At 44.8% G+C, this 26,869-nt stretch overlaps 1 protein-coding gene across 4 annotated transcripts in view; it reads right to left on the reverse strand.

The window, feature by feature from the left end:
* RBPJ (recombination signal binding protein for immunoglobulin kappa J region) overlaps positions 1-26,869 on the reverse strand; it is a 236,367-nt gene that overhangs the window by 97,793 nt on the left and 111,705 nt on the right. For all 4 annotated transcript variants that reach the window (XM_033948044.1, XM_033948054.1, XM_033948063.1 and 1 more), the window contains one exon: positions 7,200-7,374. In XM_033948044.1, coding sequence (XP_033803935.1) covers positions 7,200-7,374 — 175 coding nt within the window. The remainder of the gene's footprint in view (positions 1-7,199; positions 7,375-26,869) is intronic.

Below are 26,869 nucleotides of genomic sequence, written 5' to 3' on the forward strand. Positions count from 1 at the left end.
AATGAAATCTGACAGGGCAGGCATCAAGACTCATATGCCTTTCTAATAGAAGATTATCAAGGTAAGAACATAATCTTCCCTTCTAGTACAAAAGGCATGTCTTGACCAGTGGGATGTATCAAAGCAGTCCTGAGTTTAGGGCGGGACAGATGAGCCTGCTGGGGCACTACAGACTCAAAAGCGGCATCTTTTCATGCTGCTACGTCCACTCTGTAAAATTCCATGAAAGTATGAAGGGTGGACCATTTGACTGCCCTACAAATTTCTTCGGGCAACAGTGCCCTGGTCTCTGCCCATGAAGAAGCTACATCCCTCATACAGTTTGCTCTCAATGCAATTGGTGGTTGTTTACCACACCCAAAAGCTGCACAAATCCACCTGGAAACAGAAGAGGCTGTCTGACCCAGGTGGCTAGTGCTTGTTAGTAGAAAAAGATGATCCAAGAGGCAAAAATAATTTGTTATCTCTATGCAACAGAAAAATAACTCTCCTAACATCTAGCTATGCCAAAATGTTGTCTTTTTTCTTCGGACCCGTGGCATGAAAGGTGGGTAATCGGACTTCTTGATTTACGTGGAAGGCCATATTGGGAACAGTTGTTGCAAAGAAAGATAAAGCCATAATGCTTCTTTCGTATTCCTCCTTCTTGAGACCAAACGAAAGGCTTTCAGCTCCAAGTGGTTGATAGACCACTTCCTCTGCGAGGGTGACCAACAGCCCTGAATTAGGTGACCCTTGCAGTGTCCTCAACATCTGTAAATATTGAACTAGGCCAGTTACTGGGCAGACTTGCACGGTCTGTGTCTGTGTATGGCCGTTTGGTGGAGAATGGGCAGGGGAGGGCTTCAATGGCTGGGAGGGTGTAGATGGGCTGGAGTAAGTCTTAACAGAGATTTTGGCAGTTGGAACCCAAGCACAGTACCGGGTAAAGCTTTGGATTCTTGCCCAGAAATAGCTAAGAAGAAAAATAAAAAAAAATAAAATAAAATAAAAAATTTTTAAATTGAATCAGGTTGGGCATACTGGATGGACCATTCGGGTCTTTATCTGCCGTCATCTACTATGTTACTATGTAAAGGCTAACATCTGTCATCAGGATCACCCAAGAGGAGATATGGCGTGGCAAGCCCTTTTCCAGTGATTCTGGACAGAGCCACCAACGAAAACTGTGATGGGCCTCCACTGTCTAGATTAATAGCTTCTGCAGAGAATCTGCCTGTGGAGACCTGTGGGATAATAGTGTATCCTGAAGAGGACACAGATGAGCTTTTGCCCACAGAACCTCCCCTATGGTCGACACCATCAACCCCAGCACATGCAGATAGTGCCAAGCCATGGGGGCTGTCATCTCCAGGATCTCCGAAATCTGGTACCAAAATTTCAGTTTGTGTGTCTCTGGCAGAAAAACATGGCCTTCTGCTGTGCTGAAGCAAATTCCCAAGTATTCTAGGGATTACGTGGGCTCATAGTGACTCTTCCAAAAGTTGATGATTCAACCAAGATCCTGCAGCAACTGGACAACTTGCACTACTGATGTCTCTCCCTTGAAATTGGATGGAGTTCTGATTAGTCAGTCGTCCAAGTACAAATGCACCTGGATCCATGCCTTGTGCAGGTGCACTGTGACAATGACCATCACCTTGGTAAAGGTGTGAGGAACCGTTGCCAAACTGAATGGGAGCACTGTGAACAGAAAATGTCTTTCCAATACATGGAACTCAGGAACTTCCTGTGATCCAGAAATATGGGAATATATAAGTAAGCTTCTGTCAGATCTAGAAAGGCCAGAAATTCCTCTGGCGCCACCAAAGCTATGATCAAACACAAAGGGCACCTTCAGTGCTGCATTGATCGACTTCAGATCCAAGACTGGTCTCCAGTCGTCCGAGACTTTCTTGAGCACAATGAAATATATGGAGTTTCTGCCCAAGCCCGATTCTTCAGCAGGTACAGGTTCTATGACCTGAATATCTAGAAGCTGTTTCACCGTTGCTCGGACTCTGACCGCTTTCTCTGACTGACTGAAAAGAGAGTCCACAAATAAGTCCAGTAGAGGATAAAAGAATTCAAGCTTGTAACTCTCTCAAATGATGTCTAATATCCAGTGGTAAGTGCAATTCCATGCCCAAGCCTTTCAAAAACCCAACAACCTCCCTCCAATTTGAGGGGGTTTGGCTACCGACCTGGTATCATCGGGACTTCTTGGAGGCTGGTGCAGAGCAAGCACTAGAGTTCTCATGGAGTTTCTAAACTTCTGCTGAGATCCTTGAAATGGTCTATGGGCAGAGGACCCTGAAGCATCAAGAACTTCAAAAGGAACTAGATCTGATACCCCAGGAGCCTGTAGTCTGCTGTCTGGCAAGGAATTCAGGCGAGGCGATGATCTGTATATGGCTGTGGGGCTAGAGAGGGCTACAATGGCTGGGAGGGTGTAGATGGGCTGGAGTAGATTTTGATGGAGATTTCGGTATTGGGAACCCAAGCACAGTACCGGGTAGAGCTTTGGATTCTTGCCCAGAAATAGCTAAGAAGAAAAAATTTAAATTGAATCAGGTTGGGCAGACTAGATGGACCATTTGGGTCTTTATCTGCCGTCATCTACTATGTTACTATGTTTATGTTATGTTACTGGTCATAAGATCGTCCAGTCCTTTTCCAAAAAGCATTTAGCCCTTGAATGGAAGCCTGTTCATAGTGGCCTTAGATTCTGAATGTCCCGCCCACTGTATGGGCGGAGATCAAAAAAGCAGAAACCTTGCTCATAACTCTGAAACCATCATACAATAATAATAACAACAACTTTATTTTTTATATACCGCAATACCACAAATATTTCAGAGCAGTTTACAGAGGAAGAGACTGTATACAGACTGCGTTAACACAAAAAACATTCAGAATTACATTAGCATGTTAAGATTAAACGAGTTTATCTGGGAGTGTTTTAGGAATGCATCAAGGTAGAAGTGGAGTCAGAGAAATCTGTCAAAGAGATAAGTTTTGATTGACTTCCTGAAAGTTTGATAAGAGAATCTGCTACATAATCCACTCCTGAAATTAAAAACCGTGAGTATGCATCACCCTCCAGCAATGGGGCTTGGCGCAATTTGTTATGTCAGGTGCGTGCAACAAAAGTATCCTCAGCCGCCACCTTTAGACCCAAGGCCAGAGCCTCAAATTGCCTTTTGAGGACTAAATCCACTATGCAGTATTGTGCATCTGTTAAAATTACTCTGCTTTCACTAGGTAATGAAGTACATTTTATTACTTGTGCTACCAACGAATCCACTTTAGGCGGGACAAACAGTTGCTGAAAGTCTGGAACCATTGGATACAACTTTGTCATAGTCCTGGCAGCCTGCAAGGGGGCCTTAGGAATATCCCAATGCTCTATCAACATCTTGGTAATATCTGGATGCATAGAAAAATATGTGGTCTGAGCCTTAGAACTGCTCATAACTGAGAGCTGGGCCTCAGAGGTCTGTGGGGGCTCAAGCTTCAACTCCTGCAAGGATTCTGTAATCATCTCCAGCAAAACTGCAGGCTTAAAGAAGCAGGACACCATCAGAAGCATTCCTCCTGATTTAGGGCTGCCACAGACTCCTGGCTGGTGTCCCCTATCCGAGACCCTGCATCCTACAAGACTGAAGATTCAGTCTAGGGCAGGGGTGTCCAATGTCGGTCCTCGAGGGCCGCAGTCCAGTCGGGTTTTCAGGATTTCCCCAATGAATATGCATGAGATCTATTTGCATGCACTGCTTTCAATGCATATTCATTGGGGAAATCTTGAAAACCCGACTGGACTGCGGCCCTCGAGGACCGACATTGGACACCCCTGGTCTAGGGTATTAAGGGCATTGACTTTGATCCCCATTCTTCCTAGTCCCTCACTGACTGGGTCTGTGTGTCCTGTGGATGACTCTTAGGCAGGGGAATTGCACACTAAGGGCAAACCCCAATGCACAATCACAGGTGTGACCCCACAACAGCACCTACAGCCCCCTATAATTTAAATAGTCTGCGAACATTAAATTCACAAAATCTAGAGTAAACTCCTGAATAGGAAGCTCCAGGGACTCATCTTGTCTCCTCAAGGGCCCAGAGGCATCTACTCACCTGTGCTTTGCCAAATCCACTGAGTCGATACTTGAGAGCTCTAGGGAGTATTTTTGACCCCCCCCCCAACCGAGCAACCTGCGACTGGGATGCCCTAGAGGGACCAGAGGGGGATAATCCCAGTGCTCTTGCCCACCCCCATGTGCCTTGCGGCACTTGGAACATGGATGCTCTTCAGCCGGCCATCTAGCGCGATCTGGCATGACTCCACATTAGAATAGCATGAGGAGTCCATCTGGAATGATTTTAAGCAAAATCAAAGTGTTTTGAAGCAGACAGATTTTCCATTTTGACTTTAAAAGCCTCTAAGTTGGCCACTGTGGCAGTACCCACCAAAAACAACCTGGGAGAGCTAAATAAAGCACAGAAGATTCAAGAAAGGGGACTTTGGAGGTGGGGGACCCAAATACCAATCTCAGAAACCTCTAAAACCTAAATTTATAGATCACCCCAATGTCTCCCAAAGGCTACAATAGACTGTACTTACATTTGTAGTGGTGCTGTGCTTGCTTCTGCTGAAACTGCAGCCTGACAATGGAAAAGAAAGCTGCCTCAGAGAAGCATGAGATTTCACTCCAAATGCTAGATTCTTTGGTCTGCCAGTCAGACCCTGAACAAACCTGAGACCCCAGACCCCCATAGCTGCTCACATGTCTTCTGGGGGGGGGGCGCAGAAATGCAGCCAGCACCCACTAAAGTCCTGAGGACCAACATGGGGTCACACAGCTTGCACTCAAACTCTGGTAAAAACCAGGGGTGAGTCTTGATCCCAGAGGAAAGGGTCCCCGAGCCACCAAATGTTTATGGCAGGCTAGCCAGGCAGGTTTCCTGTAAAAGGGTTACCCTCCTGGCTACAGACCACAGAGTTTGTGTCTTCTCCCAAGCAGAGCTGTCCCAGTCAAGCTGGGAAACTCTGGAGCACCACAAGCCTCACAGTTTGGATGAAAACTTAAAAATAAAAACATATAAATCAGAGTAGATCAGAAAGACACCTTCCAACTCACTTGTAGAAGGAAAAACTGAGGAGATGGGGCACAGCCCAGGGATATAGAACACAGAGCCGAGAGAAAAAGGTCAATAATGCCTTCTACACACTCACAAGTAAAGGAGAATAACCTACTGGTCAAGACTCATATGCCTTTTGCTCTAGAAACCTAGATTTCAAAACAAAGCCAGTGTAGAGGTCTTACAATCAATATTTTAAGAAACACAATTTATTTTAGACTTAAAGAAAAATTGGACCCAGAAAAGATATACATATAACACATTTGCCCCTAGCAAACCTTGAAATCTCAATTAGATCTATGAGTGGCAATTAGATCTATCTGTGAAGCATTTTAGATTGATTTCCATGAGGAATTACACTTCAAATATTCCCCTTTCTGTTTCAAATAAGAAAGGAAATCCAAGATTGTGGTACAGATATTGAAGTTTCAAAAACTAATTTAAAGCACAATTGTTTAAGTAATCTGAAAGGTCTTTTTAATGTTTGTATTTATATTTTATGATTGATCATTATTTTGCCAATTTCTATGCAATACTTCTGACTTTATGTTTTTATTCTATGGGTAACTAATTTACCCCCTCTTTTACGAACACATAGCGCAGGTTTTAGCGTCGGCAGCAGTAGTAACTACTCTGATGCTCATAGAAATTCTATGAGCTTCGGAGCACTTACCGCCACTAAAACCCGCGCTATGCGTTCGTAAAAGAAGGAGTTGGTTAATTAATTGATAATAATCTACCTTGTACTGGCTTCCTGGCTAAGCATTCTAAATCTAATATGGTGAAAGTAGGTCAATAAATAATAAATATAAATACTCCACTATCTAGTTTGAGAGCACTATCTCAACGGAAGAAAAGCCTCAGGTTTTTATTCAGGCAGAGCATGAATGCTTAAACCTCCTCCACCCACATCACTGGCAAAAAACTTCCGAGGAGAATGTGCAAATACCACTATTCAATTTTAGTGCAGGATGAGATAACCATTTCTTCAGGGCATATCAACTTCCACTCTCCCATACACTTCTGTGAAAATAAATGTATACAAATACTGTGTGTATCTAATTCATATAAAGCAATATTTCTTAAAAGTCTCTAGCTGCATTACTCACTGAGTTGCTCGCTTGTTTGTTCTCACCAGCGTCCTGTGGCGGTTTCTCATTTGTGTTTTAAAGAGAGCTTGACCAATCAAATTACTCTAGTAAATCACATGGAGAACGTTGGCCACTCTTCATTGATTGGCTGGCTCAGCCACAGCTATCATGGATAGGCCATCTTCATCAGCGCGGCTTATTACATTAATCTAAAATGGTATGCTTCATAAATCAAGGTTTTTAGTGGAAATAATACCAGTCAATACACATATTTAAACCCACAGGAATTACAGATCCAAGTTCATAAAGTTCCTAAAGTTTATGTAGGTCAGACTAGTAGACAATTAAGGGTTCGGTTAAATGTACATAGAAGTGCGCTAAATCGGAAAAATATACAAGCCCCGATGGTACAGCATTGTTTAGACCATAATCATGATTTTTTTCAACTCCAATGTTATGTGCTTGATCACGTAGAACGTGATATGAGTGGTGCCAATCGGCAGCTATGCCTTCAGCAAAAAGAACAACGATGGATTTATGAACTCGGATCTGTAATTCCTGAAGCTTTTCTTCCGTTGAGATAGTGCTCTCAAAATAGATAGTGGAGTATTTATATTTATTATTTATTAAGCATTCTAAATGCCATGTTAAATTAAAATTGAACAAACTGTCCTTTTTGTAGGCTGACACACCCTATAAAAGGACCACCCATTAAGATATTTCAGTGTAGGGATTTTCAGATCCCATAGGCAAGTTGCCAAGAGTCAAGAAACAAAGAAAAATTTCTGAATAAATGTAATAATGCTATTTTGACTCTTCAACATGGCTTTTTCAAACACATTAACCTCTTTTACCATTGAATAAAATGCTACTTTCCCCCAAAAATGCTGGTAGCTCTTGACAGTCTAACAAGTTTCAATGGAACTGTTGATTGCCATTTTAAAACAGGAAGCACTACATTTTCACCAAAGCTTAAAATAAAACACTCACAATCTGCATTTTTCAAAGATTGTTTCTTTTTTGAAGGTTTAGAGATGACTTTGATCCGTTTACTGAGGAACACACCAATGTCGTCGCTGTTGCCATAAAACATTTTTACTGATAACATGAAGTGCTTTCTTTTGTCTGAATCAGATATATACAATGTTTTGGCTGTGCAATAATTCTGTAAAAGAAAAAGATAGAGTACTTCATTGTAACAGAATACCCTTACTGGCAAAAGTATATTTGTTATCTTTCAGGACTGGTACCTTCTTTCCTCCATAAGGTCTATATGGTAGAAAATTTACATAAAATTCTCCTGATGTATGTCTCACAATGTTTTTAGTTCAGAACATACCTTACATCATGAGTGACATACTCACCTAAGAACTCATATGATATGTAGTTTACCTAGTACAAATATGAATTATTTGATGGTATACCTCATACAATGAAAAAATGAACATATCTCAAAAATTAACTTCATATTTAATTTAAAATGCTTCACTAGATTGTGCATATTGAGCAGAGTTTTGGTTCTACCCTGCTTATAGGTGCATTGAAATGATAATAACTGTACAAATATTTCCGATAAAATATTGTTTATTAAAATTTAACAGACAGTCCTGTTTCAAGGCATTCATTTGTACAATGGAGGAACAAGTCAGAGAGTGTAAATGCAACTTTCCTGACTTAACGCCCTCAAAATTCCGTTCTGCTAGGTTCACTTAAATATACCTAATACATGACGACATTTTATTGCCTGCATATAATTGGTCAAGAATGCTTGATACCATATAAGGCGCTTGCATACATATTGGGGGAGTGTCTGTCCCCCTCACACAAGAATTCCTAAAAGTTACATTTTAATACTAGCTTATCTAATAAAGAAAAGGTACAGAAGAAACCAAGAAAAAGTATTACAATATACTTACAGAGGAAAAAATTATCCATACATACAGCTTTAAATCATTTCTCCATAACAGTCAAACTGTTGCTCCCATGTTATACTGAGTCACTTAAGAGCATGCACTGAAAATCCTGTGTCTCAGTGAAAGAGAAGGGGAGTGGCCAATCCACTCCCACAAAACCTACATTTTCCTATATGACTCTTCCAGTACAATTTTTAAAGGTAATTATATTTCAATCTGAACCCTTGAATAGGAAAGTTCCTACATTAATAGTTTACTAAAATTGTATTCCTCACATATGCTTTTTGTATATTCAATTAGAATTTCTAACTTTACCCTGCAAAAAAGGAGAGGAAACCCCCTCCCCTGGAATATAATCTCTGTAGTAAGAAGAAAAGTCCATCTCTATAGCAACCAGGTCAAAAGCCAAACCTTATCTGCCACAGGTCTTTGGAGACTGGGCACACATTGAAACAATGGAACTTCATAAAACTAAGCTATAGCCTGGGTGTATCTGCTCTGGTCTTCAACAGAGCTTATATATTAATTCTAGTGATCTGAAAGAAGGCCTATTCCTGTTCCAGTTTTTCAGCACAAAACACATATTTAGGTCAATATATTATCCCATATTTGTCTTATCTGGTTTGTGTTCTGGCTTATCCAAATGTACTTTTATATAGCCATTTATAAATCCTTCTGCTCTGCCCTTGGATTAGGTCCTTATCTTATAAAATCAAACCCTGACTAGTAAATCCAGAGCAATGGGAGGAAAATATAATGGTTATTTTATTTTTCATGCTTGCCCATTCTACCACATGTGTGTCCATTTTTAATAGGCTGCCACGCCCAGGTTCAAAAGGGCCACATCAATATCTAAAATATCTCAAAAGCAAAATGACTAGTCAGATAAAATTTGGACTTTAAAAAAATGAAAGGATAAAATGTTACTCAGTCTCATGATAACACAAAAAGTGGCTTACTTGTACTAAATGTTCCCTGAGGATAGCAATTCGATAACTCGATGATGTAATTTTGAAATCATCAAACCAGAGACCTTCCAGAATGCTCTAGAACAGTGGTCTCAAACTCAAACCCTTTGCAGGGCCACATTTTGGATTTGTAGGTACTTAGAGGGCCTCAGAAAAAATAGTTGTCTTATTAAAGAAATGACAATTTTGCATGAGGTAAAACTCTTTATAGTTTATAAATCATTCCTTTTGGCTAAGTCTTAATAATAATACAGTTGTGCCTCGCATAACGGACGCCTCGCACAGCGAACGCTGCGCATAACGAACTTTTTGTCTTGCTCCCTATAACGAACTTCGTTTCACACAACGAAGTCGCCCGAGGGGCCCGGGGGGGGGGGGGCGGAACTACTCTCGCCGCTTCCTAATGTGAGCCGGGAACAGCAGCACCCTCCACCTTACCTTAGATGCCGAGTTTTCCGGCTTTCTTTTTCGGCCAGCCACACACTTTCAAAGAGCAGCACATGCGCGCATGCTCTGTTGTTCAATCTTCTCCTCTGACGCAACCGGAAACCGGAAGTTGCAGGAGAAGAGAACATTGATCAACTTCAGCAGCTGCGCGTGCACAGCTTTTTGAAAGCGTGCGGCTGGGTGAAAAAGAAAGCTGGCAAACTCTGCATATAAGGTGAGGTGGAGGGAGGGAAATGTAGGGCTGCAGAACGAATTATTTTGTTTTACATGTATTTTTATGGGAAAACAGGGCTGCAGAACGAATTATTTTGTTTTACATGTATTCTTATGGGAAAACGCGTTTCACACAACGAACGTTTCACATAACAAACTTGCTCCTGGAACGGATTAAGTTCGTTGTGTGAGGCACCACTGTATTGTAATTTATAGCTAAAGAGACATATGATCAAGAAACTGTTTTATTTTACTTTTGTGATTATGATAAACATACTGAGGGCCTCAAAATAGTATCTGGCGGGCTGCGAGTTTGAGACCAATGCTCTACAGGATTCTTCTGCTCCACTAGGCATGCGCTGTAATTTCTATGCAGCTATGCATGCCTAAACTCTCTCTTTTATGCCAAATGTAAACTGTTTTGGTTGTACAACAGAAAGGTGGTATATCAAGAAATCTCATAAACAAAACACAATTTAATGATCTCACCTCCAGGAGGATGGATTTGGGTTTCTGGTAAACTGCTATCTTCAGAGATCACCCATTAAAGCCAAGCAACCTTATTCACTCTTACACAAGAAGTTCACCCATCACATAAGTAAAAATTAGTTAACAGAATAAAATAAAATGGATTGACATAATACCTTAACAACAATGGATTAGACTTCTCCCCCCCCCCCACCCTTTAAACAAAAGAACCCAAAACAACAAAATTTGATCATTAGGGTAACAATTGAGCTCAACAATTGACTGCTTAAACCCACTATCACATAATAAGTCACTGGGATAGGCACGTGGGATTTCTGAGAGAGAGAGAAAGAGAATGATTACTGCAGATGAGCAGACTAAGATGGGCTATTTGGCCTTTATCTGCCATCATGTTTCTATGTCTAAACATTAATGCGATGTCAATGTGTGGATCAAATCTCGTATCACAGCTTTATACATTTCTTCATAAATTGACCTTAGATGGGCCACTAATGTGTACTGGCTTTGGGTCTTGATAAAGCTTTTTAAGGTCAAAGCTGCCCAGAAATAAAACAAAGAATATGAAATCCACTATCCAATTAGATTTTCTTGTCTTTGAAAAGGCTAGCCCAGTTCTGTTGGGCACAAAAACAAAGAACTAGATGAGCTTTGTAATATCTTGCATATACTGCAGTAAGGAAAAAATAAGTTCTTACTTCGATAATATTCTTTCTACAAATCTCGGCTAGAGACTCCGCCCACAAAGCTGCAATACCTCTGGTCGAGTGAGCTTTAAGAGAAACTGGTGGCTGCTTACTACTGGCAATGTAAGTAGCCGAAATGGCCATGCAGATCCATCGGGCAATAGAGACCTTGGATGCCAGTCTACCTCATCTGGATTGGCTAGTCAAAACAAACAAAAGGACAGAAAGATGGACGTCATTGGTCTTCTCTAAGTAATGGAGTAAAACTCTCCACGTCTTGTTTCTGTAGGATCTTATCCTTCTGTTCCGACCCTATGGGATGAAAGGCAGGCAGACTAACTTCCTGGTTGACATGGAAATCTGAAACCATCTTCGGAAGAAAAGAAGGAACAGTACGGAGGGATGCCCCCATCTCCATGAAGCAAAGAAAGGACTCTCTTCAAGAGAAAGCCTGTAGCTCAGAAATAACCCTGGCCGAAACAATCAACATAAGGTCCAGAAGGGATGCATCCTTAAGCGGCTCAAAAGGAACTTCAGCAAGCCCCTTTAGCACAACATTAAGATTCCATGTAGGAAAAGGCTGTCGCAAGCGAAGCGCCTCCCTGAGAAATCTGATCATATCTGGATGAGCCATAAGCATACTTGAACCATTGTGCACCCTGAAACAGGAAAGGTCTGCCACTTGTACCTTGAGGGAAGCCACCACGAGGCCCTTCTCTAGATCAGCCTGGAGGAAAGCCAGGACCACCGGAGTGGGAGCATGTAATGGCTCGACCAAGTCCTTGGCACACCATTCCTGGAAAGCCTTTGAAGTCTTGGCATAACTTGTCATAGTAGAGGGCTTCTTGGACCTCAACAGAGTGGCAATGACCATGTCAGAATAACCCCTCCAAATCAATGCCTGGTGTTAAAGAACCATGCCATAAGACCAAAGCGCTGGTGGTTCTCCATGGGAACTGGACCCTGAAGGAAGAGATCACAATGAAGAGGGTACTTGTTCAGTGAAGTCGGACAAGATCTTCATACCACAGACGGTGAGGTCAGTCCAGGGCCACCAGGATTATCAGGTCTGGATGAGCAGCTATTCTGTGAATGACTCGACCCACCATGGGCCAAGGTGGGAAGATGTAAAGGAGATCCTGAGCTGGCCAGGGCTGAACCAACACATCTAGCCCTGGGTTTACTGGTTCTGTTCTTCGACTAAAGAAGCCCTTGACTTTTGAGTTCTTGGCTGAAGCCATCAAGTCCACTGCAGATCTGCCCCAATATTGCATAATGAGATGAAACACCCTTTGCGAGAGAGACCACTCTCTTGGGTCCAGGACTTGGTGACTGAGAAAATCTGCTTGCACATTTTCTACTCCAGCCACATGCGCTGCGGAGAAAGCCAAAAGGTGCAGTTCCACCCACTAGAATAGCATCTGAGCCTTATGACTCAAGTGAGTACTTCTGGTACCTCCCTGTCGATTCATGAACACCACCACCGTGGCATGGTCAGAAAAGCACAGTTACTTACCACAACAATTGTTATCCAGGGGACAGCAGGCAGTTATTCTCACATATGGGTGATGTCATCCACGGAGCCTGGATGCGGACAGCCTCGCAAGCATACTTGCTTGTAGAAACTTCAGAAGTTTTGAGTCAGCCGCACCGCGCAGGCGCGAGTGCCTTCCTGCCCAACGCAGGGCGAGTCTCCTCAGTTCAGATAGCTAGCAGAGAAGCCAACCAGGGGAGGTAGGTGGGTTGTGAGAATAGCTACCTGCTGTCCCTGGATAACAACTGTTACGGTAAGTAACTGTGCTTTATCCCAGGACAAGCAGGCAGCCTATTCTCACATATGGGTGACCTCCAAGCTAACCAGAATGGGATGGTGGGAGCGTTGGCAACTTAGGAGAATAAATTCTGTAATACCGTTTGGCCAAACTGTCCATCCCGTCTGGAGAAAGTATCCAGACAATAATGAGAAGTGAAGGTGTGAACCGAGGCCCAAGTGGATAGGCAAATGGCTGGAAAACCGAAAGCAGAGAGTGGGCATAAATGGGAAGTTCTCCGACTGGGAGAAAGTAACTAGTGGTGTACCCCAGGGCTCGGTACTTGGGCCGATCCTTTTTAATATTTATATCAATGACCTGGAGGAAGGAACATCCAGTGAGATCATCAAGTTTGCAGACGATACAAAACTATGCCGGGAAATCAGATCGCAGGCGGATAGAGAGGAACTCCAGAGCGACTTGTGTCGGTTAGAAACATGGGCGGAGAAATGGCAGATGAAGTTCAATGTGGAGAAATGCAAGGTAATGCATTTAGGCAATAAGAATAAGGAATACAAGTATACAATGTCAGGTGCAACTCTGGGGAAGAGTGAACAAGAAAAGGACCTGGGTGTACTGATAGATAGGACCCTGAAGCCGTCGGCACAATGCGCGGCAGCGGCAAAGAAGGCAAATAGAATGTTGGGCATGATAAAGAAAGGAATCTCGAGTAGATCGGAGAAAGTTATAATGCCGCTTTATAGGGCAATGGTCAGACCACACTTGGAATACTGCGTCCAACATTGGTCTCCCTACCTAAAGAAGGATATAAAACTGCTGGAGAGGGTGCAGAGACGAGCAACAAAACTGGTGAAGGGTATGGAGAAACTGGAATACGAGGATAGACTTATAACACTAGGATTGTTCTCCCTTGAGAAAAGGAGACTGCGTGGGGATATGATCGAGACCTTCAAAATACTGAAAGGAATCGACAAAATAGAGCAGAGAAGATTATTTACATTGTCCAATTTGACACGGACTAGAGGACATGTAATGAAGCTAAGGGGGGACAGGTTCAGGACTAATGTCAGGAAGTTCTGCTTCACTCAGAGAGTGGTTGACACCTGGAATGCCCTCCCAGAGGAGATTATTGCGGAATCGACCGTCCTAGGCTTCAAGAGCAAACTAGATGCATATCTCCTTAAGAGAGGCAAATAAAGATATGGTGGACTATAAATTACCGTCACACCAAAGTGATATTCAAATAAATTCGTATTATCAGAAAAAAGTGGACTATAAATTACGCCAGGTGTACACCTGGCAGGGCCTCCGCGTGTGCGGATCACCGGACTTGATGGACCGAAGGTCTGATCCGGAGATGGCAGTTCTTATGTTCTTATGAACAGGATTGGCCCCAGCACCGAACCCTGAGGGACTCCACTACTCACCTTTCCTTCCTCCGAGCGATTTCCGTTAACTACCACCCTCTGGCGTCTGTCCGACAGCCAATTTCTAACCCAGTTCACCACTTTGGGTCCTAACTTCAACCCTTCAAGTTTGTTCAACAGCCTCCTATGAGGAACTGTATCAAAGGCTTTGCTGAAATCTAAGTAAATTACTGAAGTCTGTCAAAAGGAGTCACGTAAACTATGGAGGCCATGCGACTCAGTAGCACCATCATGTGTCTCACTGAGATGGAAGAGCGGGAAGACACTGTGTAAGAGAGTTAAAGAAGAACATCCAGACACAGCTGAGGAAGGAATGCTCTGAGTTGGATAATGTCCAGAACAGCTCGATGAACTACAGATTCTGAGGGCTGATGGTGGGATTTGGGAAAGTTGATTTTGAATCCCAAGCTTTGGAGGAACCACGTAGCAGTGGCGTACCTAGGGTATGTGGCACCCGGGGCCCATCATTTTTTGACACCCCCCCCCCCCCCCTCATGTAAAATTTTTTTTTTTTTTTTGCAATAACCATGAAATGGAATAAATGGTCAGAATAGAAACAGGCAGTGAAAATTTTCTTTTTTTTTTTTTTTTCCAAAGTATTTTTATTGAGAATGGCAAAAGGTCCAGACAAGCAACCATGGTCTGTACAGAAACTTATACATTATCAAAAAGAACACAGAATGAGAGTAACAGCAACAACAAGCATGAACAAGCCTCTCCCAAGAGAAAATTGCCAATGAGAGGCATAGCAATACACAACAAAAGGCCAAAACTTGGGGCAAGCAAACAAATCCCACCCCAGAACCCACAAGAATAATAAGCCGGACTAGACCCTCAGCCATATTTTATAATGAAAAAAACCCCCACAAGCAACAACACCCAGACCGCTCACCAGACACACCAATCCGCACAAGCACCCAAGAAACACCCAGCCACCACCCAGACAAAACTACCAGACACACCTACCCCACCAAGCCCAGACCCAACCCCCCCTCCCCAGAGAGTGCAAGCGCAAAGTGGACCGTGAAAAGGGCAGCTGCAGAAGTGGAAAGCCCCAGATAAGTAGGTTAGCTAAAGAAAGCCCACAGATAGAAGAAATCAGGATAACAGAAGTTCCAACAAATGCTCCCACAGAAAATTTTCTTTTATTGAACCTCATTTATGTAACCATTATTCCAAACATAACATAACATAAATTATGTCTGAATTGTCATGACATCAGAAGTACATATGGAGTAGTTGCAGGTGATGCTTGGGACAGTTCTGATTATGTTAGTTTGGTTTTATGTGTTTTTTTAATAGAAGGGTTTTTATTTCTTTTTTTAAGGTTTTGTAGTTTGTGGTCGAGGTCAATAGGTTGTAGAGTTGGGGGTCAAGTGTTGCAGCTCGAATGGCTAGGAGGTTGTCGAACAGTTTTTTTCTTTTGACGTTTTTGGTTGGAGGGTGTGTGAATGGTGCGTGAGTTCTCCTATGTCTGTTTGAAGTGGATTGAATTATTTAGCTGAAGAAATTAGTTACCCCCCCCCATTCCACACACATTAATTCTCTTCCATTTTTGTTCCCATTATAAAAAAACACTGATAAGTTCCCAGGAAAAAAATACATTAAAATAAGAAGTGAAAACAAAGGCCCCTACAGATGAGAACATAACATAAGAATAGCCTAACTGGGTCACACCAATGGTCCATCATGCCCAGTAGCCCATTCTCATGGTAGCCAATAGTGCTGCCCGATTCAGAGAAAAATATTTCATTCGATCCGATTCACCCTGTTGAATCGATTTTTCGATTAGATTCACTGTTAATGACACCGCTTTTTAAGTTTAAACAAAGTATAACAATAAATTTCACAACAACAATAAATTTCACAAAGTACTTAAAAAAAAAAAAATCACATTTTTCCATTAAAGCAGTTCTGGAGACATTTGCTTGAACAGTCTTTTTTCCCAGTCCATAAGCAAGCAATATGAAAAAGATTTCCTTAATTATCTACTCAAACATTTTTGCTATTTACTTTCATTGTACCTAGACTATTATTCAGTAGAAAAAATGGACTTAACTGTGCAGGAAATGAATCTCCTCATACACCCACCATATAGTGCAAAAATGTGCAAAGGTCTGTTTTTTTCTTTCGATCACTACATAGCCTAATGCCACACAAGCAGCGCTGTTACAAACATATTCTGAAGGTCAATGCTAAGGTTGACAAAGTTTCCTTCCTTGGACCAGAAGGAGATACTGACAAACCACTGGAAGAGATTCTAAAACAACTACCCAGAAATAACACCCAAAGACCCACTCAGTGTGTGAACCAGTTGAGTGGAGTGGACTAACTGGGGGTGGAAATGGGCCCAGAGTTTGCTCAGCAGAATTTCCCAGACTACCTCTTCCTCTCAACACACTGACATGCTACCACCACCACCAACACTAGGAACACCTCACCGAGTATGCCAGCAATGCTTATAAACTTTATAAAACACATTATTATATTTTCTTATAAAGCATATATTTTAACTGAACTCAGCCTTGCCATTCACAAAAATAGAAAAGTTCCCATTTCAAGCTGTCTCATGTACACTTTTCAAATCTAACATATTGTAATCACAAAACAGAAAATAAAATTATTTTTTCTACCTTTTGTTCTCTGATCAATATTCAAATCTTGTTGGTCCCAGGCTCTTGTTGTCTTGCTTGCCAGGGTCTCCTTTCTCCGTGCTAACCATCCGTCTGCCATCTCTGTTCTCCCCTTCCGTTTCCCTTCCCTCTCCCGGAGATCTGGCATCTTTCCTTTTTTTTGTCTCCATCCACAGATTCACCTTTTCTCAACTCCCCACCACCCCAGGATCCACCATCTCTCCCTTTCTGTTCCCAACTATCCTCCTATCCAGTATCTCTATCCCCCCTCCACACCATCCCCTGTTTCCAAGTTCTCTCCCTTTCTGTTCCTTCCCTCCCTAAATCCCATTATGCACCATCTCTCTCCCACTCCTCTGTTTTTAGACCCATTATTTCTAACCCCCAAAGTCTGGCATATGCATGTATCTTTGAACCCCCCCTTCCCTCTCTCCCTCTGTGTACTTTTACACCAGGACCCCCCTCCCCCGAAGGTCTGTCCCCCCTCCGAAGGGCTACACCCCACCCCTGAAGACCTGCACCCCCCGAAGGACTTTACCTCCCACCCGAAGGTCTGTCCCCCTCTGAAGGCCTAAACCCCACCCCTGAAGGACTGCACCCCCCCCCGAAGGCCTGCACTCCCTTGAAGGTCTGCACCCCCCCGAAGGCCTGTCCCCCCCTTGAAGGCCTGTCCCACCCCCTTGTAGGCCTGTCCCCCCTTTAAGGCCTGCCTGCCTGCCTTTCCCCCCCTTGAAGGCCTGTCTCCCCCTTGAAGGCCTGCACCCCCCTTGAAGGCCTGCACCCCCCCTTGAAGGCCTGTCCCCCCCCTTGTAGGCCTGTCCCCCCCCCTTGTAGGCCTGTCCCCCCCTTGAAGGCCTGCCTGCCTTTCCCCCCTTGAAGGCCTGCACCCCCCTTGAAGGCCTGCACCCCCCCTTGAAGGCCTGCACCCCCCCTTGAAGGCCTGCCTGCCTTTCCCCCCTTGAAGGCCTGCACCCCCTTGAAGGTCTGCACCCCCCCAAAGGCCTACACCCCCCCCCCGAAGGTCTGCACCCCCCTGAAGGCCTGCCTGCCCCCCTTGAAGGCCTGCACCCCTTGAATGTCTGCACCCCCCCCCCGAAGGCCTGTCCCCCCTTGAAGGCCTGCCTGCCTGCCTGCCTGTCACCCCCCTCCCCCTTGAAAGCCTGCTTGCCTGCCCGCCCGCCCCACCCTGAAGGCCTGATGCCCCGACCCACCCCGAAGGACCGCTCGCCCCCCCTGGCCTCCCCGCACCACCTATGAACAGCCGCAGCAGGATCGCGAAGTCAGCGTCGGGTACCAGCCCTAAGGGGGTGTTCCCGGCCTTGCCGTTCAGTCCCCCGCCACCCCCGAAGGACCGCTCGCCCCCCTGGCCTCCCCGCACCACCTATGAACAGCCGCAGCAGGATCGCGAAGTCAGCGTCAGCGATCCCTGCTGCTTCCTGCGCCACGGTCCCGCCCCTCCTCTGACGTCAGAGGAGGGGCGGGATCGCGTCGTAGGAAGCAGCGCAGGGATGCTGACGCTGACTTCGCGATCCTGCTGCGGCTGTTCATAGGTGGTGCGGGGAGGCCAGGGGGGCGAGCGGTCCTTCGGGGGTGGCGGGGGACTGAACGGCAAGGCCGGGAACACCCCCTTAGGGCTGGTACCCGGGGCGGCCCGCCCCCCCCGCCCCCCCCTAGGTACGCCACTGCCACGTAGTCCATTGGGTAGCTATAATAACCCCCAGAGATGTTGAATCTTTGATGAGCCAGTTGTCCAGGTAGGGAAATACCTGAAGACCATGGTTCCTAAGAGCTGCTGATACCACCACCAGGCACTTGGTGAAGACTCTAGGAGATGATGCCACATCAAAGGGTAATGCAGATTCCTCACCCGAAATCTGAGGTACTGACAGGAGGCTGGATAAATGGGAATGAGTATAAGCCTCCTTGAGATCCAGAGAGCATAACCAATCATTTTGATCTAGAAGGGGGTAAAGGGAGACCAGGGACAACATGCAAAATTTTTCTTTGACTAAAAATTTGTTGAGCCCTGAGATCCAGAATGGGTTGCAGATCGCCCATCTTCTTTGGAACTAGGAAGTAATGGGAGTAAAACCCCTTGCTCTGTTGTTCCAGAGGAACCTCCTCGATGGCATGGAGATGAAGCAGAGCTTGAGCTTCCTGAAGAAGAAGGGCGGTCTGAGATGGATTGGAAGGATACTCTCTTGGAGGAAGCTCTGGTGGAACCTGAGTGCAGACAGTATCCTTCCCTGATGATTGACAGGACCCAGAGGTCGGATGTAATGTCTCCCATCGATGGTAAAAATGATGGAGATGACCGCCTAGGGGAGGAAGGGAGGACAGAGGCAGAACGATGGAGGTTATGCTTTGTTTTAAATAGTCAAAAAGGCTGTGCAGCCTTAGGTGCAGCAGAAGGCTGAGGTTTCTGTTGCTTCTGCTGTTGTTTCTTGGGAGGTGCTCGAGTGTAATGAGCCGCCCTGGAAGAATAACGCCGCTGGAAAACTGGAGCAGGGCGTGAAGATTTTGCAGGAGCTGGCTTTGGTCTGACAATGGAGGCAAAGGATTTCTCATGTTCAGACAACTTCTTAGTGGCAGCCTCTATGGATTCATCGAAGAGGTCATTGCCTGCACAAGGAATGTTAGACAGATGATCCTGAAGATTAGGGGCCATGTCTACGGTGCGAAGCCAGGCCAAGCGGCGTATTGATACCAAAAAAGCAGTAGCCCTAGCAGTTCAAAGGCATCATAAGAGGACTGAAGAAGATGCAATCTGAGTTGTGAGAGAGTAGCAGTGACTTCTTGGAACTCAAAATGTCTGTGTTGATCCAGGTTCCTCAGAAAACCTGGAAGAATATCAATAAGGAACTTGAGATAAGTAATGAAGACAAAATTGTAGTTGAGGATTCTGGCGGACATCATGGAATTTGATAAAGCCGACGTCCAAATTTGTCCATGGTCTTAACCTCTCTTCCAGGAGGAACTGTTGCATAGACTCTGGAAGGATGGGATCTTTTCAAAGAGGACTCCACAAGGAGGGATTGATGAGATAGTTGTGAATTCTCAAACCCCTTGCAATGGAGGGATTCGAATTCATACGCAACTGGACAGCATTCTGGGGAAGAAGCGGATACTTTAGAAATGACAGCCTACACCTTACCAAGCAGGGAACGAGAGTCTTGGCTGAAAACATGAAGAGGACCATTGAGAAGGCTTTAAACTAAGGAACAGGGGAGAGCCGACAGTCGACAACCAGTCAATGGCCCGGACCAGTGCGGGAGATCCCAAAGAAGGAACTACAAACAACTGCTTAGATAAAGGGCAAGAGCATGTTGAAAGAGACAGAGAAGGAACACAAATAGATACAACGAGGGCTGCGCAAACTAAAAAGTCTAAGAGGGTACCACACAAGGAGCTCAAATGTATGTACACAAATGCCAGAAGCTTGAGAAACAAAATGGGGGAATTGGAAGCACTAGCGAGAAGAGAAAAACTTGATATCATTGGAATAACAGAAATGTGGTGGAATGATGAAAATGAATGGGACACAGTACTGCAAGGATACAAACTATACAGAAGAGATAGAATAGGGCAAAAAGGGGGAGGTATTGCCCTGTATGTCCAAGAAGGAGTAGAGTCTATTGGAGAAGGGAAGACAGAAGGAAAAGAAAAACTGGAGTCCCTCTGGATAAAGATCCCTAGACATAACGAAGCAGACACAAAAATTTGCCTCTATTATTGACCCCCAGCACAGACAGAGGAAGCAGATGCAGAAATGATAAAGGAAATCAACCATGAATGTAGAACAGGTAGCGTAACGATCATGGGAGACTTCAACTTTCCGGGGATAAACTGGAACCTAGGAACCTCAAACTGCGGGAGGGAAACAAAGTTCCTGGAAATAATAGGAGACTGCTTCCTAGAGCAAATGGTGGAAGAACCGACAAGAGGGACCGCAACCTTGGACTTAGTCCTTAATGGCATAATTGGAAGAACAACAGGCATGGAAGTCACGGTCCCCCTGGGGATGAGCGATCATAACATGATCAATTTCAAAATTGGCATCGAGAAGGAGAAAAGAACCAAGACCGAAACCACAACCTTTAACTTCAGAAAAGGCAATTATGACAGCATGAGAATCATGGTTAAAAAACGGCTCAGGAAAAGGATAGCCGAAATCAAAACGGTCGATCAAGCATGGTCCCTACTAAAAAATGCCGTCACCGAAGCACAGAATCTCTACATTCCGCGGATATCCAAAGGAAGGAACAATAAGTGCAAAGGAGAACCAGCTTGGTTAACTAAAGGAGTGAAGGATGCGGTAAGGGATAAGAGGAACTCGTTCAAAAAATGGAAACGCGAACAAACAACGGAGGCCTGGAACAGTCACAAGGTCGACCAAAAGAAGTGTCACAAGGCGGTAAGAGACGCCAAAAAGGTCTATGAGAAAAAGTTAGCGCAAGAAGCCAAAAACTTCAAACCCTTTTTTAGATACATAAAAGGGAAAAAACCAGCTAAGGAGGCAGTGGGCCCTCTAGATGACCAAGGAAGAAAAGGGTTCACTAAGGACGATAAACAGATTGCTGATAGGCTAAATTCATTCTTCACGTTTGTCTTTACCAAGGAGGACACTGCATTACTGCCTGAAGCAGAGAAAGTATTCAAGGGAGAAGATGAGGATAGCCTCACCACAGTAAATGTGGACTTGGATATGATATACAAACAGATCAACAAACTAAAAAGTGACAAGTCCCCTGGACCAGATGGAATTCACCCGAGAGTCCTAAAAGAACTTAAGGTAGAAATAGGAGAGTTATTACAATCCCTTGCTAATTTGTCAATCAGAACAGGTCAAATACCAGAAGACTGGAAGATAGCAAATGTCATCCCAATCTTCAAAAAAGGATCGAGAGGAGAACCAGGCAACTATAGACCTGTGAGTCTTACGTCGGTTCCTGGGAAGATGGTAGAAGCACTAATCAAGGATAGTATAATGCAACATTTGGATAATCATGATCTGATGAGAGCCAGTCAACATGGCTTCAGGAAGGGGAAGTCATGTCTGACGAACTTGCTACAATTTTTTGAGAAGGTGAACAAACACATTGATAGAGGAGACCCGGTGGACATAATATACTTGGACCTTCAGAAAGCATTCGACAAGGTCCCACACGCAAGGCTTATGAGAAAACTAGAATGCCATGGAATAGAGGGGGACATCCTAAGATGGATAGGTAGATGGCTGGAGAACAGATTGCAGAGGGTAAGCATAAATGGGAAGTTCTCGGACTGGGAAAAGGTGCCCCAGGGCTCGGTTCTTGGACCCGTTTTGTTCAATATCTTCATAAATGACCTGGAAGAGGAAACAACAAGTAATATAATCAAGTTTGCAGATGACACGAAACTATGCCAGACAGTTGGGTCACTAATGGACATTGAAGAACTCCAAAGAGATTTAAACCAGCTAGAGAAATGGGCGGAAAAGTGGCAGATGAAGTTTAATATAGAGAAATGCAAAGTGATGCACCTGGGAAGGAAAAACTAGGAACATGAATATAAAATGTTAGGTGTGACATTGGGCAAGAGCGAACAAGAAAGGGATCTGGGGATACTGATTGACAGGACCCTTATGCCGTCGGCGCAGTGCGCATCGGCATCGAAGAAGGCAAACGGGATGCTGGGCATGATAAAAAAGGGAATCACGAGTAGATCGGCGGACGTCATAATGCCGCTTTACAGAGCAATGGTCAGACCACACCTGGAGTACTGTGACCAGCACTGGTCTCCCTACCTAAAGAAGGATGTGACCCTGCTGGAGAGGGTGCAGAGGCGAGCTACGAATCTAGTAGAAGGTATGGAAAATTTGAGCTACAAAGAACGCCTCAGAAAACTGGGCTTATTCACCCTTGAGAAGAGAAGACTGCAAGGGGTTATGATAGAGACTTATAAAATAATAAAAGGATTCGACAAAATAGAGCGAGAAGCATCGTTATTCACATTGTCAAATGTGAATCAGACAAGAGGTCATGGACTGAAGTTGAGAGGCGACAGCAAGTGGTGGACGCTTGGAATGCTCTCCCGGAGGAGGTTGTGACGGAGACCACCATTCTGGGTTTCAAGGGCAAGTTGGATGCACACCTTCTTGCAAATCACATTGATGGATATGGGTAAACAGGTCTTCATCGGGGAACACCTGGCTTGGCCTCCGCGTATGTGGGTCACCGGACTGGATGGACCAAAAGGTCTGATTCGGTGACGGCGTTTCTTATGTTTTTTATGTTTCTATACCTCGAGTCCAACTTGCCTGAAACAGCAGGAATGGCATAAGGAGTCTCCAGACAGCGTGTAAAAGTCTAAGACAAAAGCAGGTTAAGAGGGAGCTTAAGTGACTCTGCAAATGGTTGAGGCAGATGCATTTCCTCGAGATACTCCTTAGCACCTAATTTAATGTCCAGGTCATCAACCATCTGACAAAGGAAAGAGGAGAAAGACAGCTGATCCACCGAGGCTCTGCCTCAAGAAGGGTTCGATGACCTTGAGGTGTCTTGAGCGGAGAGCGAAGGTGAAGCTTCTCTGGAGAAGTGGCAATCCAAAGAATATTGAGACTTGGAGGAGGCAATGGAAGCGGGGTCTGGAAGCGGTGACCTTGATCGAGGAGTTGGAGGTTTCGAAGAGCTGGAAGGTCTCGAATGAGGCCTGGACGAGGAAGGCTGCTCCTTGGAAGAAGAGCTGCGCCTCGATGGATGTCTCGACGAGGGCCTCGATCGTCGATGAGAGTGGTGCCTGGAAGCAGGATCGAGGAGACTTCGCTCTATGTATGGAAACAGGCAAATCCGCTGGTGAATGAATAGGGCTAGAAGCAGTAGATCTAAACTCAGTGGTTTGGATCGAGGAATCTCGAAGCACTCCCAAAGACTCTGCTCCTTGTATGGAGTGTGAGGATTCCTGTTGAGATACTCGCAAAGAATCTACTCCTTGCTTCGAGTGTGGAGATTCCCATCGAGACACTTGCAAAGACTGCTCTTTGCATAGAGTGTGTAAATGCCAGACCAGAAACTCGCAAAGACTGCTCCTTGCATAGAGTGTGTAGATGCCAGACCAGATACTCGCAAAGACTCTGCTCCATGCATTGAGTGTGTAACTTCAGCATGAGGCACAAGCAGGGACTCGACCTCGCTGGAGACTGCTGATTGCCCAGGCTGGATTGCAGGAATTGGAGTCAAGGCAGAACCATATTTGCTCAGTAACTGAATAAACTGCTGCTCCAACATGGTCTGGAGAGAAGCTTGCAATTGTGGATCAGAGTCTGAAACTGGACCACATGCAGAGACTATAGGCTCCAAGGAGTCAGTGGAAATGTGCTTGGACTTGGAGATCTTAAATAGCTTGAGGACCACTACTGGAACCTTCTGCTTAGGTATCTGACCTGAGGGAAGCTCAGGAGAAGATACAGCAAGTGTACTCGAGGCCATAGACAATCCAAACGAGAAAGGTAGGATGAGACTCGAGGTCGGAGTCATGGAAGTAAAAGGACACTCGGTGGAAGGTGGGACCAAGGCAGCACTCGAGGTCGAGGGTGTCACTGAAGAGTCCATCCTGAAGAGTTTCTCCACTAAAATCCGACGATGCTTTAGGGCTTGAGGTTGAAGAGTAGCACAGCGCTCACATGACTTAGGACTATGGTCAGGCCCGAGGCACTTAAGGCACCAACGGTGTGGGTCCGTGAGGGTAATTACACGCTGGCATTGGCTACACTTCTTGAAGCCTGTTGCCGGCCGGGACATAGGAGGAAAGATAGCCGCTGCGAAGTCAAAGCCTGCAAGCTGCGACCGAGCGGCCTGCCCCGCCAGTCGAACAAAGAAAAAATAAAGTTGTTTTTTTTTAACTGAAATGAAAGTAGCACAGCGATTTGCGACTAAAAAGAACACAAATCGTGATGAGAGAAGGCACGAAGCGAATGAAGTTCAGCGCAGAGCATCAAAGACGGACTTCTTGGCTCTGCGGAAAACTGAGAACTGAGGAGACTCGCCCTGCACTAGGCGGGAAGGTACTCGCAACTTCTGAAGTTTCTACAAGCAAGTATGCTTCTACAAGCGAGGCTGTCCGCATCCGGGTTCCATGGATGACATCACCCATATGTGAGAATAGGCTGCCTGCTTGTCCTGGGATAAACATCCTTACCTTTTTTTCCTTCCAGGGTGTTTTGGAGAGTTTGCAATGCCAACCATATGGCTCGAAGCTCCAGACGGTTGATCAACCATCCCTTTTGATGGGGGAGACCACTGATCTTGGATAGAGCTCTCTGAAATGAGCCCTCAAACCAGAAAGACTGGCATTGGGCATGAGAGTAATTCAGTGTTACTCGAAGAGACATGCCCTTCCCTAGAGCATCTGCTTAAAGCCACCATTGCAGGTTGCTGTGTGCAGGCTCTGCCAGGGAAGGGGGTTTTGCTGAGGGGACCAACGAAGGACTCCTGCAGAGGCCGCATATGGGTCCTGGCCTAGGGCACAACCTCCAGGGAGGCCTCAATGGACCCCAATGCCCGAAGGTAATGCCAGACTGTGGGGTTCAGACGCGCCAAGAGGTCCAAGATCTGTTTCTGGAGCTTGTCTGCATGGCTTGGGAAGAAAAACATTCCCCTGGATCATATTGAACTGAACTTCCAAATATTCCAGCATTCGAGATGGTTCCTCTTGAAATTGACAATCCAGCCCAGGTGCTGTAGAAGAGACACCATGTCTTCGCTGCCTGCTCGCACTCCAGACTGGCCAGAGCTCTGATCAACCAGTCATCCAGATAGGGATGAACTTGGCCCCCATTCTGTGGAGGTGTGCCACCACTACAATCATCACCTTGGTGAAGGTGTAGGAGGCCTGCGAACTGGAAATGCTGCTGGAGAACATGAAATTTCAGATACTTCCGATGTCCCGGGAATAAAGGGATATGAAGATAAGCCTCTATCAGATTCAGAGATCTAATCTAATCTTCAGTTTATATACCGGGTCATCTCCAAAGGAGCTTGACTCGGTTCACAAATGATTAAGATCAGAGTATATTATAAAGTATACACCTAAAGAATGAAAATGCTATTGATGCATTATTTCCAGAAAAACACTGACAGTTAAGATTACGGTATAAAATTACATGGAAAACTGAAAGAATGAAATGTGCTATTACTGCGGCACTTCAGTAGGTAAGCCTTTAAGATATTGTGTGAACAGCCAAGTTTTTAGATCTTTTCGAAATTGTTGTAGCTGACCTATCAATCTGACAGAGTCAGGAAGTTTGTTCCAAGTTTCTACCAGTTTAAACACCATAGATTTGCTAAGCTTACCAACAGATTTAAGTCCTCTAGAAGAGGGAAACAATAATTTGTATATCTGTGTAATCCTCGAATAGCAAGATCTAGTAGTATTCCAACATAAAGGAATTAAAGGGTCAAATATTCCGTAAAGGAATTTGAAGATAACACATACACACTTAAACTGTATCCTGAATCGAACTGGAAGCCAATGAAGCTTTCTCAACAGAGGGAAAACATGATCGTACTTTCTCTTTCCAAAGATGAGTTTAGCTGCTGTATTTTGTATCAACTGTAGCCGATCTAGACTACCCTGTTTAATACCCAAGTAAACAGAATTGCAATAATCCAACTGAGCAAGCACAGTGGACTGCACCGATACTAAATAGTGTTCTTAATGCCAGAAATTCTCCCAGAGCTACTGATGCAAGTACCAAATGTACTATCTCCATACTAAAGTCTGGGACCCTCAGAAAGGCACTGACCGCCTTAAGATCCAGAACGGGCCTCCAGTCCTCTGAACCTTTCTTTGGTACGATAAAGTATAAGGAGTATCTGCCAGAGCCCGATTTGCTTTCAAGAACTGGCTCTATGGCTCAAATGTCCAAGAAATATTGCAGTATGACCCAAACTGGCTTTCCTGCTATAGAATCCCAAAATAAATCCGAGGATGGGGGGGGGGAACAAAAGAAGTCTATCTTGTGTCCCTCCCACAGGATGTCCAGCACCCATTGGCCTGAGGAGATCTATTCTCATTCCTGCAGAAACTCAGACAATCAGCCTCCAATAAGAGGAGGCGTGGCTGGAAGCCTGGCATCA

The sequence above is a fragment of the Geotrypetes seraphini genome, chromosome 1 (genome assembly GCF_902459505.1).
Source record: "Geotrypetes seraphini chromosome 1, aGeoSer1.1, whole genome shotgun sequence".
Lineage (NCBI taxonomy): Eukaryota > Metazoa > Chordata > Amphibia > Gymnophiona > Dermophiidae > Geotrypetes > Geotrypetes seraphini.